We start from the raw sequence: 21384 nt of genomic DNA, 5'->3' as shown, positions 1-21384 counted from the left end.
GACCAAAAGAAAAAATGAAAAATTTTGCAAGGACTAAAATCATATTTATGCCTAAAATTTTTGTTGTAACAAATAATGTTTTGATTGAGATATATGATATAAAATAATAAATTTCAATAATCATTTATTTAAATATCTAATAATTACGTTTATTTAAATATCTAATAATTACGTATGATAATATGCTTTTTAAGATAAAATAATAAATTTTAAAAATCATGTGATATTTTTATCAATGATTTTAAATTAAAAATACAAAATATTTGAACTAGTCCTCACTCCTTAATCCCCCGTTTTACTCATCAAATTCTTACTAAATTCCAGCTGAATATCCATAAATTAATTTTATTTCGCAAATTGTTGGTTTTCCAGTTAAAATAAGAAAATTAATGAAATTAAATTAAATAACTTTTCGTTTCAAAACTGATTCATTCCATAAACACTATTATATAGTCCGCATGGTCTGTTTTAAAAACTAAAAAGAATGGGTCGGTAATTATAAAATCACGTAGAGCTAACAAATATTATCATACAAAAATTTCATATACATAATCAGGAACGTTTACAAAATTTCACCAAAAACAGTTCAGGTACGAGAGTACAAATTCAAGTGTTTGAATAATTCATGGGGTTGACTCGCAAATCTCATTCTCTCTCTCTCTACAGAATCTGTCTTTCTTTTAAATTGGACATAATAGAGACTAGACATTACAAAAGGTTTCCATGCATATATCATATGAACAATTTCCTTAACAAATGAGAAAGATATGAGGGTGCAAAGTTACGGTTTTGAAGTGTTCGAACATTTCATGTGGCTGAGCCGCTGACCGTGCATATGATCAAAGCCCCTTCACGTTAAACAGCAATATGCAATCAACATTGAACCAATTAAGAAAAAGGGAAAAACTATTTGAAGGCAATATTCAGCACTGGAGAGTAAAGGAGTGGTTTTCTATTGGAGCATCATCCAGGAACAGTCCTTCAATTGGAGCAAATACGAGCTAAGAACAAGCCTGCACAGCATTCTCACTAATTTCACTACATATCTGCAAAAAGACAACACTAAAAACTACCTAAGGTGTCCATCTAAATTGATCATATTTGTTGAAGGTATAAACCGAGAAAAAATGCATAAAAAAGAATTATAAAGGAAGTGAATGCTTGCAAGGCTGGCAGAAGAATGTAAAAAATCTGAAGCACTCTAGAATTAAACTGTAGTTGCATTGTGGAAGCATAATCTAAGATAAAAATTTCTCCTTAAGGTATTGTTTGTTGAAAATCTGAAGTTTTCCAAGATAGTTATACTAAAAATTGTTGCATCTTTTGAACAAAATATCATAAATCAACATTTCATTGGACTTTGAATTGAATACAGTTAATTTCCAACGTTTTAATAATAGAGATGAATGTACCTAGAAGCAAAGGATCTTCTAGGAAAGGGGAAGAGCATGGCTTCAAGCTGAATCATTTCTACCATCTAGAATGAAAACACAACTTTATTAGGAATTTCTCACAGGTACAAATCTTTGAAGTGATCAGACCAAAAGTTGTTGACATCACTGGATAGCAAACATGCATGTTCAAAAAATGATGAAAGGGAGCAAATATGTATCCGCCATGTATGAAAGGAAAAAATAACTCAAGGCCAATGCGAGCCAAAACTTCTTTAATAGATCCCATGACACAGTGAAGACATATTTTGATCGGGCATGTGAATGGACGACAAGGGAATTGCAGGCATACCTCTTAATGTCTGATTGTAATGTGGAAGGAGTGCTTACTTGACAGCCGTGAATTTTGTAGTCCTCATCCCTGAATAGACATATGTGCCAACTTTTAATGATGCAGCATTATAACCATCAGCATTAAAATTAGCCCATTCGGAGCAGTGGTCCCCGAGAAAGGCCAATAACTTTTTTGATGCACATTAGATGTTCATTGAGTGCTCTCTATCAAGACATCACCAATAATCTCCACAGGAACATTTTCCTCCAACAATTCGATGAAATCGGTTTTTATCCCTCAAAGACACTTCTCTTCCATAAATCTTTGATATATATTTGGCAAAATTATGGCAATCAACACAAATACGGAGATTTTTTATTACACGAATTTGCACACTGTCAGGAGTAGCAATTAGCCCAAAAGACAAAGCCAACTTTTCACTGTGACCCAGAAGTATCTTCTCCTTCTGCTCCTCATCCACATCATGTAAAACACAACTCAAATCAGGAACATAACCAGCTTCTTTAAACCTGACTGATAATTCCTTCACTTTGGCAGATACTTCTTCTCTCCTTGGATGGGAACGATCACTTGCATGGAAAGTGTGAAGTACTTGATCCAGCTCAATCCAGCTTCTTCCAGGCTCTTTTATTACAGCCTTTTTCAACATCAGGTCCCTTAGTGATCTTACATTTTCCCATCTTCCTGCTGAAGCATATAAATTAGACAGAATAACATAATTTCCAGCATTTCCAGGCTCAATTTCTAGAAGCCGATGACCCACAAATTCACCAATGTCTACATTAGAATGAATCCTGCAAGCACCTAAGAGTGAACCCCACATAGCTGCTGTTGGTTCAGAAGGCATTTTTTTTATGAACTCAAAAGCTTCTTCAATTCGACCAGCTCGACCAAGCAAATCAACAACACATCCATAATGCTCAGTCTCTGGCTGAATTCCAATCTTCCCACTAGCGATGTCATGAAAAATATCCAGTCCGCTGTCTTCCAGTCCTGCATGACTGCAGCCAGATAACACAGCCAAAATTGTAACACGGTCAGGTCTGACTTTGTTTTCTTCTCTCATTAAAGTGAAAAGCTCAAGCACTTCTCTTCCCTCTCCATGTTTGCTATACCCCACAAGCATAGCATTCCAAGAGATGACAGTTCTCTCATGCATTGTATCAAATATCCTTCTTGAGTAAGTGAGGTTTCCACATTTTGAGTACATGTCTATCAAGGAGTTTTGAAGAACCACAAATGAGGGAACTTTAGAGCGAAGAACATGGTTGTGCACTTGTTTGCCATGATCTAGAGCAGCAAGCCCGGAAAGTGCAGTTAAAACACTAGTGTAAGTAACATAATTTGATTCCATTCCTTCCCCTTGTAACCGGCGAAATAGCTCTAATGCCTCTTCATCCAGACCCAGTTGAGCATATCCAGTTATTATGGCAGTACAAGAAACTACATCTCTTTCTGGCAAGCATTCAAATACCCCTCGAGCTTCATGAATTTTACCAACTTTGGCATACATGTCAAGAAGAGAGCTTCCAACATAAACATGGGCTTCATAATTCAATTTTACGATAAGAGAGTGGATTTGCCTCCCTAAGATGAACCCTAGAGAACCTGTACATGAAGTAAGCACAGTAGCAAAGGTGAACTCATTAGGTTCTGTACCTGCAAAAAAGCATAGCTATTGTCAGCACAGAGAAACCATTCACGCAGCGAAACAAAATTCTCAAGCCAAGACACTATGAAAAAGAAAAACAGTCTTCTTCTAATGTCTCCTGATAACATGCTCATCATAAGCTCAATAGGTTCTTCCAATTCAATGAAGGTCATAATCAATATTAATTGTTAACAATTACCTCCTTTTCAAAAGAATCTTAATAAATAGAATTCTAAATTATCAACTTGGACATGACAAGTGTCAACATATTCTCTCCCACATAAAGCCAATACACGATAAAGTATGAATATAAAGCAAGTAAATGTATAAGGTGAAAAAGCAAAGACACATACTCTATTAATTTAAGAGGAGTGCTAGTAAGTAACACACTCTTTTTAACATACTATTTTTTATTGGCTAAAATTTATTGAAAACTATAAAACTATGAGTAAGAATCATTGAATTAAGAGAGATAAATATTACATTATAGTGGAACCCACATATTTTGTGTTTTTTAATAATTTTAACCAATAATTAAGAATTTATAAAAAGTGTGTCAAAGGGTGTGATATTAGCATTTCTCTTAATATAGAGTTAGTTAAGATTATGAGATATTTTAATTCAAATCAATAGTAGATGTACTTTTACTTTCTCACTTTACATATTGGCTCATTTTAAAAGAGCTAAATCGTAACAAATAGGGGCAGATCTTGACTAAAACTTTTGGGGGAGCATCGCCCATTACATTATGGATAAAATGATTCTACTAAAATTCATATTAATTATATACAGCTTTATCAAACTTTTAAATAACACATAAGGCATAACTATGTTTCTAGTTCTTATAATTTTGTGAGATATTAATTTTAGTCACTATTTTGTTTTTTGGCCTAAATTTTCTAACTCCAACCCTTTTAGTCTCTCACTGATGTAGCACAACTACAAAAATTAACACGACAACTTTTTAGTTAGTCACATCATCACTAGGAACCAAAAGTATTAAATTTAGAAAACTAAGGGACTAAAGCCAACTTTTTTAAGGGATTAAAATTAAAATCTTGCAAAAATATAGAAACCAAAAACATATTTAAGCCATTAACAATAATAAAACATATAAAAGAAAACTGATATAAATAATTCACTTGAAGTGGAATGATTAATATTGGCGTTGTCTAAAATTTTTTTTTATATTGAAGTATATGTAGTTAATAAAATTTTGGAGGAGCTGCTTTACAAGTTCCGCAACTAGAACAAATCTACCCTAGTTACACAATTACAAACGATAACTACAACTCTCATGAACATGTACACACTCCAAACCAAGAATACCTGCTCTTAACATCTGAACAAAAAGATTCAAGGCTTGAGAGGCATACCCTCTCTTAGAATAAGCCGAAATCATAGCCGTCCACGACACGACATTCCGCTGCGACATTTCATCAAACACATGCCAAGCATCTTGCAAAGAATCACATTTGCTATACAAGACAATGAACCTTGTCCTGAGGTACACAGAAGGAAGATAGTGAGTTTTGATGATGTGGGCATGCACTCTCTGTCCTTCTCTAAAGGCCCTTTTAGTCACGCACTCGTTTAAGACTGTGTTGTAGTCTTGGAACTTCGTGTCATGGCCACGAAGGGTCATTTGTAAAAGGGCTTCGTGTAGGTGAGTGTCACGGCTAAGAGTGCTGAGAAAGTGTTGCGAGTTTGAAGGCAAAGATGGAAGATGCAGTTGTTGGAATGAGGTTATGGGTGTGGAAGATAAGACGTGTCTTGCAAGACGCATGCTTCCGAAACAAGGAGAAGGTCACGATGTTTAAGATTTTCAACACAAACTTTGCATGTGGAGGTTGCAGCAACAGCAAATGGAGATCAAACTACAATATATTTTTTTAATATTATATTTCAAATTCACTCATCAAACTACACGAGCACATGTACTTATTTATGAAACTTATATTTCATTGGGAGACTACTTGAAGATCCATTTTTTTTCCACGAGAATATGAGTAGTAAGTTATACAATTCTAATTTTATATATTAGACGTTATCAGATTTAACGCATTAATATTTTTAATTTCTTGAGATATTAAAACATATAATACAACATATTTTTTAATTTCATTTCAGAACACTTTAAAAATACATCAAAACAAGCTAGTTCACCTTGTATTGACAAAAATTTGTTTAAAAATAGGCTAGCTGGCCCATTTCATTTACTCTTTATACACATTTCTACACTATTTTTCTCTTTCTTTAAATTTTGACAATTTTTTCTTCTCTTTTTTATCCTCTTCAACATTTTCTTGTGAATTCAACAATTATTATTTTTTAAAATGTATAGTAAATAATTAAATATAATGAATCCAAATTTATATTATTACTTGAATACTAGGACTTTAAAAAAGATAGTGAGTTATGTTTAAAAAAAAGAAAAATATTTGTTGAAATTTAAAGGGTAGAGAGGAGAAGACTATAAATGATGAGTAAGAGGAAGAAGAAAGAAAAATAATAAACTTTTTGTCAGTTTAAAGAAGGAGAAAAGTGAGTTTAGAGATGTTGATGAAAAGATATAAAAATAAACTAAGCTAAACTTTAGATAAGTCTAATTTATTTAATAAGTTTAAAACTTAAGTCTATCTTTTTATTTTTATAGACTTTTTGTTAAGTCTATTATAATATTTTTAAAAATTTGAATTAATTTATTAATTTTTTTAATAATTTACTTTATGTTGAGATATTTAATAGGCTATTAAATCTCTTTATAAATAGTTAAATAGACTATCAAATATATAAATAGGTTTGTCTCTATAAAGGTCATAAGATTTATATTTAAATAAACCATAAAAAATAGTTCAATACCTTGTATATTTATAATAAAATTATATTTTATTTATTTATCATTTTTAAATTATATATTTAATTTAAATAAGTAAATCACTAAATATACAACAAACATGGATTATTCTGTTATACAGACAATCAAACAACTCCAAAAAAAAGGATTATATTTTTTAATTCAAGATTTATTTATTTTAAAATTTAATTTATTTAATATAATATTATATAATTTTTATATAAAATTATTTAATATATTATTATAAATTTATGAGTTTTAAATAAGTTATTCTATTAAGTCTAATAAGTTTTTTTTTAAAGTTCAAACTTAGCTCATTCAATTAATTAAGTCTTTTAAGAAACCTTGAATTAACCTATTACTTATATAAATTAAGTTAAGTTAAACTTTAAAAATATTAGTAAGTTTTTGTTGAACAACTTAACCTACTTTCATTCTTAATAAAAGATAGGAGGGAGAAGAAAAAAAAAGAGACAACTAAAAAATTTGACAACAATAATATTTTAATGGAGCTAATATATTTTTAAAAAGAGATTTATTTAAAATATTTTTGTAAGTTAAGGAAAAAAAGAAGTTAAAAGACCAAATCAAAATAAAATTAAGAGTTAAGGTACTAATTTACTAATTTAATCTACTTTTAATAAAAACAAAATAATTAAATATATTTCTTAGTTTTTGTGTCATAATCTTAAGCAGTTATTTAATTAGAGTAAAATAACTTGAAAACCAGGATAAAAAATTCTAATTAGAAAAATTAAAAAATATAATTAAGTAAAAAATTTATAATAAATATTTAAATAATAAAAATTTATGCTTAAATTTGACATATTTTTTTGTTTATTTTAAAAAATAAAAGAAAAATATTATTGTAAAAATTGCTTCAAATTAATTTTTTATACCTTTTCTTATTTGGTTTTGACTGATTTATGCTTTATTAATTTTTTTTTACTATCTGAACTGATAATCTAACTTATTCCCAATTCAACTAATGTAACTGCCGTATCTAATCCAATTTTAATAATGATACTTTCAATTGAATAATATCACATTATTAACTAAAAGTAAAAGAAAACATTATCCACACTCGCATCATCTAATTTCATGTATAATCTATCTATTTAATTATTTATTATATAAATTAAACAAAAGTTTATGGTGTATCTTTTTTAGAGTGTAGCTCTTTTGCCACCATATTTTGCAAGAAAATTATAACGGTGCCATTCGACAAGAAAATTTGTCATAAAACATCATACATGGCATGTTATTAATTATTATAGTAAATATGATGCTTATACCTTACTAAGATTGATTATATGGTTTAAACATGTAATGACAGTGTGACACTTCGACATCATGTTGCAAGCTTGCTTGGAACATCATACAAAACAATTAAATCAAATTTCCTAATAGCTACATCCAATCACAATTTTTGGAATGATAAATTTCAGTGGTTTGTGTGGTAGATCCCCACTATTTTCTTCCAAAGTTGCACAAAACCATTGCCCCTCTCTATATTCCATTTGCTAAGAGAGGGTTTTTGACTCTATTTGCTGCTTGTGTACAAGCCAGAATAAAAATTAAGGAAAGAGATATTATTCACAGTTGAAGGCCTAAATTCCAAAGGATCATTCCTCTGATTTACATGATCTTTTGACCATTTCATTTTCACATTTTTTACCTCAAGGCCTTCAATGTGCTCCATCATCATGCCTGCAGTCTTGTGTTTCACCAATTCTTGGCATCCTGGTCTGTAGTCAAATAATTCACCAGTATCATTGGTGATTCTCTTATAAATTAGATCTACATTGATGAATCTTAAGTTTCTTAAAAGTCCTCTTTTTGAACCAGATAGGAAGACACCATTTTCTGAATTTGCAGTAATGTTGGTGAACAGTATATTTGAGATTGAACCTTCCTTTGAGGTTGAGTTTCTTGGACAAGTTGTCACATAGATAGGCTCAGCTCTCCCCCACCATGAAGGATCATGATATCTGGTGCTGATATTTATGTTTGAGAAGATAATGTCACTTACATTTCCTGTACAAGCAAGTTGACGCTATCTTAAAACCATTCCACTAGCCTGGAAATTTCAGGTATGTTTGATTTGCGATTATTTTTCTTTTTTCTTTTTTTGTATGATTTCATTATTATTATGTGATTTCCTGTTATACCCTTTTTACCTCACTTATTAAATAATTACTCCTTTATTTTTAGTTAAGGGTATAATTGATAAAAAAAAAAATTGCCATTGTCTTAAACTTTTAAAACTAATAGAAAAATAAGAATATTTCTTTTTTTTTAAAAAAAGTGACCTAAAAAACTGAAACAGTAATTTTATAGATTTGTATAGAATATAATAGAAACATTTTTTCATTATTTTATATATAAATCTTGAAAAAAATGACATTTTTATAATTATTTATAATACATAAAATATAAATAAGATATATTTTCTCAATCTAAACAGGCTTAAAACTTTTCTAGTTATGATAATTGGTATACTCATGTTAATTAGATTTTAACCCAAGACCAATTTATCAAAAGGAGAAAGCAAGAAGAAAAAGGTTACCTCCATCACGGATTTGGAATCCCAATCCTCTATGAGAATCTACAATGGTGATATTGTCAAACACAAAATGTTTGAAATCAAAATAACTAGCACTGCCAAGTTTAATAGCAGAAGATTTGGTTCGAATCCAACAATTAGTAGCTGTAAGGTTGTAAACAGGGGCAGTGGAGGACTTTGGACAGATTGCATCATCCCCCGTGTCAATATGGCATCGTGTGATTACTGTGTTGTTTGAGTCTTCAATGTCTATGCCATCGTTGTTTGGTATGTTGAAGTCCCCATAAATTGAAATATCCTGAATGGATATGCTGTTGCTCCGTACTAAGTGTAAGCTGCAAATTTATACAGAGCAAATGTATTTATATAATATTTTTGCACAAAACTTATAAAATAAAACCGAGATAAGAAGAATAAAGATAAATTTATGATAAGGTGATTGATGTAATATAAACAATAATGTTAAAAAGTTTATAGAAAATTATGAATGATAAAACTCATTATATAGAGAAGAAAAAACAATTTCCTTGGTTGGAAGCAATAAGAACATCTAATAAAATAGAGAAGAAGCAGACTACTTAGATTAGCTGGTTTTCCTTTCTCTAATCTATTTTATAAGACACATTAATTAAATTATATATTAAAAAAATATAGTTAGTTACTTTTTATATTTTAAAAGATATTATAAAATAACAATTTTACCCTTATTTAATATAATTGTATTTTAATCTCATTGTCAACTTTGAAGTTTTATGTTTGAATACATATGTTATGTAGTCAATAAATTTAAGGCAATCTTTTTGTTTAAGTTTTCTTTAAACCATACTTTTTATTATAAAACTAAAAAAAAATACAATTTTTTTTTGTGAAAATTTAATTTTATATTTAAATAAAAATTATTGCAAGTGAATAAAAATAATAATGAATTAAAATCAAATATTTTTAATGAAAAACTCTATAATTATTAATTAAAATTTTTTATTTCATAAAACAACTTTTTTATGATTTATTATAATGTTCAATATTTAGGCATTGCCTTGGACATTTGACTAGTCTAAATCAAGGCAGGTGGAATCACAATTTTTTTTTAGAATTTATTTTTTTAAATCATAAATTGTGTAAAGTAAAAAAAAATATAATTTTTTCATCTTTAATTTCAATTAAAATATTTTATAAATATCATCAACTTTAAAATCAACAATAATAAACTCTTAATTTTAACTTCATACACCTTAGTAAAGGGAACAATTTTCAACCAAAATCATCAATGTTCTTCTAACATACTAGACAGTTGACCAAATAAGAATTACTACATGCTACAAAACTCTTGTTTTAAGTTTTTATATTTAAACAAAACAGTTTGTTTTTAAATACTAAAACTCAAAATACTATAGTTTTTAATAAACTTTTAGCCTTAAAGATGTTTGTTTTTGTTCCTTAATTAAAAGTTAATCTTATCCAAGATCGTCCTAAGAAAATTATACTTGTTCATTCATTCAAATTCCAAATTCAATTTCATAAAAAAAAACCAGAGATAGAACACTGGTGAGAGGTAGCATACCACCAGTAAGCAGGTTGATAGAGAGTAATATTGGAGACACTAACAGAATCACAACCGATGAAACCGATTAATCGTGGCCTACACTCATCTCCCAAACACGCCCCTGTCTGATTCCAACTCACCATCACGTTCTTCCTCTCAACTTCCCTAACCACAAATTTCTCCGCCTGTCCATCCACAACTCCGCCGCCGCCGATCCCCACCTCCGTCGCGTTCTCCGCCACCACCACGTACCACTTCGCCGGATCCTCCGGGTAGTCCTCCTGCCTCGCCCCTCCCACCACCCTCGCGCCCTCCTCCACGTTCAACACCACCCCCGACTTCAGGAACACCGTCGCCGTCAGGTACCTCCCTGGCGCCGGAAAATTGACCTGGCACCGCCGCTGCTCCGGGCAGGAGTTTATTGCCCCCTGGATTGCTCCGGTGTCGTACCTAACGCCATCGCCGACGGCTCCGAAGTCGGTAACGGAAACGGTTATGGGATTCTGAGGGAGTGACGTGGCATAGAGTGATTGGATGAGGTGGAATGAGAGTATTTGAATGAGGAAGAGGGATACATTGGCCATTGTAGTTTGTGCCTATCGATTTTGTTATTCTTCCTTTTTATTTAACATGTGGCACCCTTTTTTCTAACTTGATGTCATAACCAATCTTTCAATAACGATGTAGTTGATTCAGAATCATGTGATGCATTATTATTGTGTATTCAAACTTTTATACCATAAATTATTTTTTGAAAATGTATATCACCTGTAATGGAAAACGAATTATATATAAGGAAATGATTTTTCAGAAGATATCTTTTTTCAAACTAGTTAAGAAAAAAATAATTATTTCTTTAAAGCAGAACTAAATAATTATATACTGCTTAGTATACTCTTAACATAATTTTTATAAGATCTTAATTAATTATGGAAATGATCATACTGTGTGTTTGAAATACGTTGATGAGCTTATAAATCTAAATCTAACTCAAAAGTTATAATTATTAATGTTAAAAAAAATTAAGTTGTATAAAGTTACACATGATAAAACATTTATTATAAATAATTTTTTATTGCTTGTAATATTATATACAGACTAAAAAAATTATGAAAATAAACATGGAATCATCATCATTTAAATATTATTTTTACTGAGAAAGGCACAGTTTCGTCAAATAAAAGGAAATTGCATATTCAGAAAGTCCTGTTTCAGCTTGATTCAGAATATGAAAAGAGAGGATGATTTGAAGTATAATCAAAGTTTTCAACGAAAATGATAAAAATGAAAATTATACTTCAAACTTTGAAAAATGAATGCCGTGTCGTGTGCACCACTTTTTCCTCCTTCGATAAAGATTGATACCGAGATTTTGTTAAAAATGGTTACATTTTCTTTTCAACAGCAGAAAACCATGTTACTGTTCATTGGATGATTTTATGAAAACTGAGTTAACCGTTGACCGTATGAACACTGATCCGATAATTGAGCTCCGATTATCTGTTTGCTTTATTCTTAAAATCAATTCTTCTTATCGTACACACGTTTTAATACAAAATCTTCAGTTCAAATCAATTTCAAAACGCATGTTAATTACGCTTAATGGTTCAAAAATAATTGTACTTAAACTAAAACAAACATTTATTCTATTTTTAGACTCCAATTGTTTGGATAATTTATGGAAGCTTTGATGATGCAATAACTATGATATAGACCTAGATTATTATCCTGAATATCTTAGTTACAAACAGTTAAAAATGAAACAAAAAATTGAAAATTTTTGAATGTAAATAAAAATAAATTTAATTCTAAAATCAATTTTAATTTAATTCATGAATTTGTTTTTTAGTTTGAATTTCTTGAATGATCGTTAAACACGTATTTTTAACCGATTTACTACAATTTCTTTAAAAACATTTTGACATTACAGAAGTAATGAATTTGACATACACAAATTATTTAGAATTATGTTAACACGATCTAAGATTAAATTAAAAATACTTATGATAAAATTGTAAAAGTAAGAAATAAGGAATTGTAATATTGCCTTACAGAATTGAATTTGTAGATAGGTCTATATAATTACTCGTCCATCATAATGTAAACACAAACACATGTTTAAAAGCAATTATCGTGAAAATGTTAAAATGAAATTGCAAATAAGAAAGAAAAAAATTAAAAAATAACTCAAATTAACTCCAAATAAAAAGAATGACAAAAACATGAAAAAGACGGAAGTTAAAAAAAAAATTTGATTCCTTTAAGTTCTCACTCTTTTATAGAGCTAACTCTAAACTAAACACAAGCTAACAAGTTCAAAAAGTAAAATGGGTCACAAAGTCCAATTAGGCCCAAATTTTAATTGCAAACTACTAATAGATACTTAATTATCTTAATTCTGGTAACAAAATCAAAAAGCCAACTTCAAATACTTGTAACGTTCGGCTTAGAACTCCAAATCTAGCAGATGAGATGTCAAATTGAAGTTCTTTGAGTTATCTTTTTAACACAATAAAAATCACTAAAAAACTTCGTTAACGCCAAGATTTATAACTAAAATAGTGAGCAAATGTTAAAAGTACTAAAATGTAAGAAATAGATAAAATTATTAATTTAGGCCCAAACAAATAAATCTAGCTTAAAACAGTAAAGTAATTGTATAAATAGTGTAAAGAGATAGTATTAAGAACGCTAAAGTGTCACTATAATATGATTCATCAATAATCCCTAGAATTATTACTGCATCCTTTGTGTTGAGTACCACATTCATATTCATAATAATTCAAACATGTCTCCGACTAGTAATACCAAAAAATAATAATTTACTTTGCAAATAATTATATTAATTATTTTTCAGCTTATTAGTTTTAGATTAGTTAATTTGTTAGCTTTTTTCTTCTTTTTTTTTGCAATTTGTTCAATTTCTTTTCCTACAATCTACAACTATCTTTTTTTCTCTTTTATGTAAAATATATTCATTGTTATGATATCATAGGTCTCTTTAGAGAGAGAATTCTAATGTGTAACTCTTATTAGAACATGCAAAATTCTACATGTCAATACTACATTCACCTAAATGTAAATCTTTCAATAGTTCTTGTTTCTTCAATTTTACCTATACAAATTATCACACTTGGTTTAAGTTTATGAAAATGAATTTGTTAACAAAAGAACAAAGTACATTTCATCAATGGAACTATCCAATAACCAAATGCTATTTGTAACACCTTAAATTTAATTTCCATAAATAAGAAATTTCGCAAATTTTTGAGATAATAAAATTTTTATTTTTAATTCAAGTTTCATTAACCATTTCAAATAAAGGAAGATGTTACAAATTATATCAAACAATTGCTATAAGATTTATTCAAATACAACAGTTTTCCAAAATAATATCCTAAGTCCTATAGCAGTTTCATCCACCCCTTCACTGAGTCCGGTGCTGATCGTCTTGATTACCTAGAAAATGAATGTAAGGGTGAGTACTCTACACTACCCAAAAACACACAATCAACGTAGAGTCTCACCTCCAACACATTTCTAATACATTAAACAAACACCATCACAAGTAGCATTCCATATCCATAGGTACAGTAACAAAACTCGTGCATACACACACCAACCACACTCACTGTGGTATTGTAATCACAGATTTACACCATGAATAGTCGGCGGTTACCCCTGCCTCACGGATACCACGTGGACAGTCACGAGTCGCTTAACAAAGATAGCGGTCAGAGGTCTAGTAAGGAAGAGAGTGTGTGGCCCGTGGTGCACCCGTTCTGCAGTTAGTGTCACCACCACTCCCTCTTTCCTAAGGTATTTCTACCGTCCTCATCTCCTACATCTTCAGTGTATCGTTGAACCATTCACAGCACATTACAACGACCTTAACACGCCCATTCACACATATTCTATTCACGCATGCAATAATCATGCTTACACACGGCACACAGTTCACAATTATCGTTCACATTACATGGCCCTTGGGCCCACATTTTCACAATATTCATTCAAATATACGGCACAAGTGTCCATACTCATTCTATCACACAACATTTACATACAATCCACATCCATCAATTTCGGATCAACACACATCATGTTCACATATCACGACACATGACCCACATTACATTTGTCAGCAATTTCCTACCCACTAACTCAGCCACAACACAATATTAAGCAAAATAATAACAATTCATGCACAAAATAGTAGGATAGAGTCCCCTTTACCTTGGATTGACGTCCCACGCACTAAATCTACCAAGAAGTGCTCCTCCTCACGGATTTCATTCTAAACACATGGAGAAACTCCATGAGAACCCAGGAGAACTACGAAAACAGAGAAAGGGAATGAATAATCAAAACCCTAACCATTAAAACTTACCTCCAAGCATTCTCCATATGGATTTAACCTTCAATCAAGCTCCCAAACGGCTTTGGAGGCAATTAATTGGTGGAATAGGGCTTTGGGAACGAGAGGATCAAAGGAATTTCGAAGGGAGAAGGAGAAATAACTCTCCCCGAACCCTAACCCCCTTTAAATCCTTTCTGGTCGCGATACTCTCGCTACAGCGACACGCCCTCACGCTGCAACGAAAATCTCAGAAAAAATTATACTCTGATTTCTACAGAATCTCGCTACAACGAGACTGCACCCAGAAATGCACCTCAAACTGTCGCTCTGTCGCTACAGCGAGATGTCTCTCGCTACAGCAAGAAGGCGACAGTTCTGATCTTTCCTTCCAGAGCCCTCTCGCTGCAGTGAGAACAACCCAGTATCATTCCCTACATTTAGACACTTAGCCCATTTTCAGCCTATCCAGTCATACACATATATACACACATACATATTCACAATATATATCTAAAAATACATACATAAATATACATTTAGATTTATATAATTATCAATAATTAATATTACAAAAATTCGGGGAGTTACACTATTGATCCCATTCATCCTTTTTAAGAGTGTTGCAACACAATAGTTCTTCAATGAATTGTTCACTCTAAGTCTCGAAATTGCTCAATTCGTTATATGAAAAGAAAAGGCTCTACAAGTTTAGATAGAATAGAAAAATTTTCTCATGCAAACCTCTTCAGGATCTTAGAAATATATGAAGAAATCTAAAATTTCAAACAAGGAGATATTATTGTGACAAAGTATTACACATGTAAAAAAACCTTATGGAACAAACTTGAAATCTTGAATCTCATCATGTTTGCATGTGTAATACCAATTGTACTTGTGGAACTCTCATGAACTTGAAGAACCAAAGAAATACTAATATTGTAAGATTCTTAAAGTTTTTGAATGAGCAATATTTCACTCTTAGATGTCAAATTATGCTTATGGACCCTCTTCCAACCACCAACAAGTTTTTCTCTTGTATTTCCCAACAAAAAAGACAATAGTCACGTACTTTTTAAATAATTGTATTAATTATTTTTCAGCTTGTTAATTTTAGGTTTTTTAGTTCTTTTTTTTTTCTAGAATGTCTATCAGTATATTGATAAGTGCTTAATTTGAGTTATTGTTTATGTTAATTTGAGTACTTAATTGCTCTAAAGCTAAGAATTTGAATGTCCATTCCCTCTATAATCATAGAAATTCAAGTTAGTTAACCTAGTTAATTTTAACATTGAGATAGAGATTCATTCTTACTCCCTTTTTGCTTAATTTATGATCTTCAGGAGCTTATTTTAAGTAGAAGACATATAGCAGCCAAATCAATTCTCGCTCAAGCGAAGTATTTTCACTTGAGCGAGAATATGCACACCAGAACAAAGCCTCTGTCTTGTTTTTGCTCAAGCGAGGCACTTTAACTTGAGCGAGAATGTCTTTTTCGCTCAAAGTGAGACTTTCTCGTTTGAGTGAAAATGCATTTATTCCAGTTTAAACAAGGAAAATTAGAGGGAGAAGGAGACAAGTAGAGTGAGGAACACAACATAGAGAGGAGATTTAAGGCAAGAAAGATTGAGGAACCAACTATATCTCTTTTCTCTTTTTATTGCTTTGTAATAGCTATCATGGGTAGCTAGAACCCTTGTAGGATTAGATGTAATCTTCTACTCTGAAGTATTTTGATAGTTTAATTATGATATTTATGATATTTCCTTCTCTTTATATAAATGTTGGTGGTTCCATTGGTTTTTAATGTTTGGTTCTATTTTATGAAATAGTCTTTTATCTAGGGTTAGTTAGTTGGAAAACAAATTTTAAACTCAGATTTAATGGAATTCACTCAATGTTTTGTGATTCTAGGGATAGGGTCCAATATATTGATTGCTTATCAGCGTTTGTACTTAATGCACGGAGGATTGGTTGAATAATTGAGGAATTGTTATTCATTTAATGCTTTTAAGAACTTTGTATGGAGGAATCGATATAAAGATTAATGAGAGAGTGCATCTACATTTATATACTAGTATTTACATGTTTGATCATCAAAATATAGAAGGGAAAAAATGATGAAATCCAATCCCAGATCAACTCGTAACCTTTTATCCACTAAACTTTTACTTTGTTTTCTAGTTAATTGCACTTCTCATTCATGAACAAATTGCAAATATTTACTTATTTTCAATTTTAAATTTTATAAAGGATAGTAGAAGTTATTGATATAGCTGCCGATCTCTGTGGATACAACAAACTCCTTTATATTATAGCGAAAACTTGCTATACTTGCCAAAACTTCAACATATATGTATACTTAAATTCTTCTTTTATATGTTTTTCAACATTCAGTCTTTCTCTACTACCTTCAACTCTTCTTCTCTTTTTTGTGAGATGCATTAATTGTTAACTAGTACTTGATGGAATGGAACCATAACAAGCTATCATTTGAGTGCAGTTCTGTGCTAGTTCCACAAGGAAAACAAGCAACAACCAATGGAACAATAGAACCATGAGACTCTCTATTGTTTAGACCAACTACTAGACAACAATGAAAAAGCCAGTGGGTGTGCTACGATCAAGGTTAAAGGAAAAACTTTATTACTTACTCTAAAGATTTTAGTAGGAAGATGGATCCAAGACATGGATGGAAATTCATATTAATTATAGTAGCTATACCAAACAAGTCTTTAGAAAACAACACAATAAAGCAAAATGGGTGCTATGATAATGCTTGATAGGACAAACTGAATGAAGGTATTGTTAATCACGAGATACATATAAAAATATGAACGATTTTACTAACCTGTGCAATATTGCACAACATAAGAAGTTATATATAATAAGTTTTTATTAAAAATTACAAAATTTAATGCAATTTTATGACAATATTAAATGCTACAATTTTTTTTATAAAAATTTACTATATATAACTTCTTATAGTGTGTAATATTGCATAGTTACAAAAATTGAAATATGAAATAGCATAATGTTATCTCAGTCTCTTCAAGGAAAGCAAACCTTATTAGAATACCACTCCAGAAAGAGGGGGGAGGTTATATGATTTCCTACAAAAAATTGTTAAATCCTAAATTCACAATACATATGTAAAAGTAATACAAAAACAGTTCAGAGCTGATCCATAAATTGAATATCCTGCTAGTGCCTACTGGATATGACAGAATCAATTCTTTTGAATCTATATTAGCTATGGAGGCAACTTTTTGTTCAGAATGCCACGGTTAGTTTGTTACATATCCATTTCCCTCAATTTTATGTGGTGCTTTCGTGTCCCTTTCTCAATTTCTCAGACAGAAGAAGCAGATAAACAATCACAAATTAGTCAATTTTTTTCACTGAAGAACTAGGATTTGGCTTGGAAGTGCTTTGCATTAGTGTAGCTGGTATGAGCCAAGAAGTTGCTTTAAATGCCCATTTGAACTGTTTTAAACATCTCACCCAAAATCCTGTGTCACTCTACTCAATCTACCCAATGCTTCATAGATCTCCTTTGCTTTAGGATGTGATATATCTCCAGAAACAAATCCTTGGATGACCTCTTTTACCTCAATGCAGCTCCACCCCGGTTTCTTCTTGAGATCCCTTTCACTCATAACTCTCCTTAATTCTTCCACTTCATTCCATCTTCCAACACTCGCTTTCACATTACTCAAAAGAGTATAGTATCCAGCATTATTAGGTTCCAGTTCCAAAAGTCTTAGTGCTGCATATTCTCCAAATTTTTTATTTCCATAAATTCTGGAAGCTGCTAAAAGAGCACCCCAAATCCTGCTATCAGGTTGAATTATCATTTTCAATATTATGGCTAAGGCCTCTTTAAGCAACCCGCATCGACCCAAAAGATCCACAATGCAAGTATGGTGATCCAAAGCAGGCTCAATACCGAAACACCATTTCATAGAATAGTAAATGTTGCAGCCTTCACTGACAAGGCCAGAGTGGCTGCAAGCAGATAGTAAGCTCAAGAAGGTGACCGAGTTTGGTTGTACTCTTTTCTCGATCATTAAATAAAAGCACTTCAAGGCATCAAAGCCAAAACCATGGGAGCCAAGTCCATCAATCATTGTTGTCCATGCCACAACATCTTTGACAGGCATGCTATCAAAACATGCTATGGCGGAAGACATGTTGCCACCTCTTAAGTACATATTTAAGATTGATGTCTCCAAGTGAGCAGTACCATCTACAGGTCCATTAAAAAAGTTCTTTATAAGGTAACCATGAACCACTTTGCCCAATTTCAAAGCCCCCAAGTTTGCATATACATCAAGTAGATGTCTCCAAATTTCAGGGACAATATCAAGATCATCAGCTTGCATTTGTTGGAACAAAACTATGGCCTCCATAAAAGAACCATTTTGTATGAAACCTGACATCATAGCACTCCACGTGATGTTGCTTTTAAAATGAATTTCACTAAACAGTTGAACTGAAATTTCCAATTTCCCACACTTGGCATAAAAGTCAAGCAGAGAAGTCAACAGAACATCATCAGAAAACCCTGTTTTTATGACCAAGCAGTGCATGCCTTCACCCTCAGAAAGACTACCAGATTTTGCCAATGCCGATATAACTAATGTTAAAGTTTCAATGTTCCATGAGTTCACTTCTAGGCTGTGCATTTCTTTGAACAAACCAGCCACTTTTATCACGTCCCCTTCCGAGGAGTAAAACGAAATCAAAATATTCCAGGAAGCCACATCCTTCATGTTTACTTCACTAAATAAAAGTTCCACTTCTCTGGTACTTCTTCTACTAGCATACATTTTCAAAACCGAATTTTTCACAGACCAATCCATTAGTAATCCACTCTTCACTGCATACCCGTGAATTGAAGTTCCCTCTTTTAATGTTGTGGAAGCACAACACGCTTGCAACATCACAATAAGCGTAACCGAGTTTGGCTCCAATTCCATCCTCATTTCATTGAACAAATCACAGGCCACACCAACCTGTCTCCCAGAACCATATCCAGCAATCATCAAAGTCCACGAAACCACGTCCCTCTGCAACATTTCATCAAACACGCGAAGGGCATAACCAACACACCCACATTTCACATAAACATCAATCATGGTATTACAAAAATACAAATCCACATCCAAACCCATTTGAGTTGCTACACAGTGGATCATTTTCCCATACACAGCATCAACCCTCATGGATGATAAGGCTCGGTTCACTATTGGAAAAGTATAAGTATCATGGGCAACACCCATTTGTCTCATCTCTTTGTACAGTGACAAAGCTGAATGGAACAGTCCCAAATCAACATGGGACCTTATGATCAAGTTCCACATCATGGGTGTGTTAGGTTCATCTTCAAAGGTTGTTTTCAACACCCCAATGACACTGTTAAGGTCATGAAACTGTGCATAAAAAGTGAGGATCTTTGAAGCAGCGGAATTGGTACTGTGCATCAATGAGTTAGAGACAATGAGAAAGGCATGGGCTTTCTTCAGCGTTGGAAGATCGTGGCATGAGTTCAACACAGAGAGGGTATTGTGACGTGGACGTTTCACGTGATGGGTGTGAAGAAAACGAAGGTGTTTAAGGACATGATGATGAGTAGAAAACAAGGGAATTTTGAACTACTTCACAATGAAATGGGTTTGATTATTACTGTGAAGTTGATGCTTAGGAATGAGAAATAAGATTGTATTGGTCAGAGGCGCATAAGATCATCAAGGGGCATAAGATCAAGGGCAACATGCATGCTATCTTCTACGGTTTGATAGTAGGAAGAAAGAATTCCTTATCAATTTCTTCTTCTCCCATTGGCTCTCAATTTTGGCAATGATTGATAGAATAAGAGACGTCCAATCAATTTTGTAAGAATTGGGAAAAAGGAAAAAAAATGAAAACCATCAAACTTGCACGTAATTCATATCAACAAATAAACCATTGTTGGATTTTTGCAATCAAATTTCGTAGCGTTGGTTAAACGAAAATCTAAACAGGCTTTTAATTGTGGGAAATTTTTTTTTTTAAATGTCATTAGATGAGTGTCTAAAAAGGTAAGTTCTGAAAAATTAACTCAAGTTAAATTAAATTATATTCATCTAAATAATCTCATGAAATGAATAGCTGTATAAATTAATGATATTTTATTTATAAAAATGTAATAAAAAGCTAATATAACTTTTAATATAATGTCATAACTTCATTGATACTTACTAAATATGTTTTGAATTTTATGCTTGATCTAATGAAACCCGCATCCCCACCACTTTCATCTCTTATTCTTAGGTTATGTAAATTAAATATAAACATTTTTAACTTTTCTTTCCATATCCTTTTAACTCCTTACACTTTCACTTCATGGAATGCTAATGCTACTAACAATTTATCGTAATAATTACTTTCTTTAATTTACTTTTTTCAACTACTTATTAAAAAAGTTTCTATAATAACGTAATCATTTAGGTTTTATTATCTTAAAGTAATTTAACAACTGATCTCTTAAACTCAGTATAAACTAAAAGTTTACCATTTCAATTAATCTTTTCCATTGTTATGATTATGACACGCACAAAAGATGTAACAATATTGATCAGGTTGTGAACAGGGATTTTCTTGTGGCATTTAGTTGAACGGG

The 21384-nt window shown here is 31.6% G+C and overlaps 3 protein-coding genes across 4 annotated transcripts; all 3 read right to left on the bottom strand.

Moving 5' to 3' along the window:
- Nucleotides 1-511: 511 nt before the first annotated feature.
- LOC113873217 (putative pentatricopeptide repeat-containing protein At3g13770, mitochondrial) lies at nucleotides 512-5404 on the bottom strand. 2 transcript variants are annotated; one of them, XR_003505932.1, is made up of 4 exons: nucleotides 4727-5404; nucleotides 1744-3405; nucleotides 1413-1477; nucleotides 512-1046 (listed from the first exon to the last, which is right to left on the bottom strand). XR_003505932.1 is itself a non-coding variant. In XM_027511257.1 (3 exons), the coding sequence occupies exons 1-3, from the start codon at nucleotides 5181-5183 to the stop codon at nucleotides 1961-1963; spliced, it is 1803 nt and encodes a 600-aa protein (XP_027367058.1). In that variant the 5' UTR covers nucleotides 5184-5262; the 3' UTR covers nucleotides 1758-1960. The 2 variants fall into 2 exon arrangements, 1 of the variants encoding a protein (XP_027367058.1); XM_027511257.1 differs by lacking the exons at nucleotides 512-1046; nucleotides 1413-1477 and having other exon boundaries at nucleotides 1758-2739; nucleotides 2839-3405; nucleotides 4727-5262.
- A 2323-nt stretch (nucleotides 5405-7727) lies between these two features.
- LOC113871411 (exo-poly-alpha-D-galacturonosidase-like) lies at nucleotides 7728-10947 on the bottom strand. Its single transcript, XM_027508505.1, has 3 exons — nucleotides 10382-10947; nucleotides 8824-9155; nucleotides 7728-8291 (listed from the first exon to the last, which is right to left on the bottom strand). Exons 1-3 carry the CDS (start codon nucleotides 10945-10947, stop codon nucleotides 7798-7800), a joined length of 1392 nt encoding a protein of 463 aa, XP_027364306.1. The 3' UTR covers nucleotides 7728-7797.
- A 7273-nt stretch (nucleotides 10948-18220) lies between these two features.
- On the bottom strand, nucleotides 18221-20206 carry LOC113871410 (pentatricopeptide repeat-containing protein At5g16860-like). Its single transcript, XM_027508504.1, has one exon. It carries the CDS (start codon nucleotides 20204-20206, stop codon nucleotides 18221-18223), a length of 1986 nt encoding a protein of 661 aa, XP_027364305.1.
- Between the last annotated feature and the right edge of the window lie 1178 nt (nucleotides 20207-21384).

Source organism: Abrus precatorius, unplaced genomic scaffold, assembly GCF_003935025.1.
Source record: "Abrus precatorius isolate BTA unplaced genomic scaffold, Abrus_2018 Scaffold7, whole genome shotgun sequence".
Taxonomy (NCBI): Eukaryota; Viridiplantae; Streptophyta; class Magnoliopsida; order Fabales; family Fabaceae; genus Abrus; species Abrus precatorius.
The sequence above is the reverse complement of the archived record's forward strand: the minus strand, read 5'-3'. Positions and strand labels throughout refer to the sequence as shown.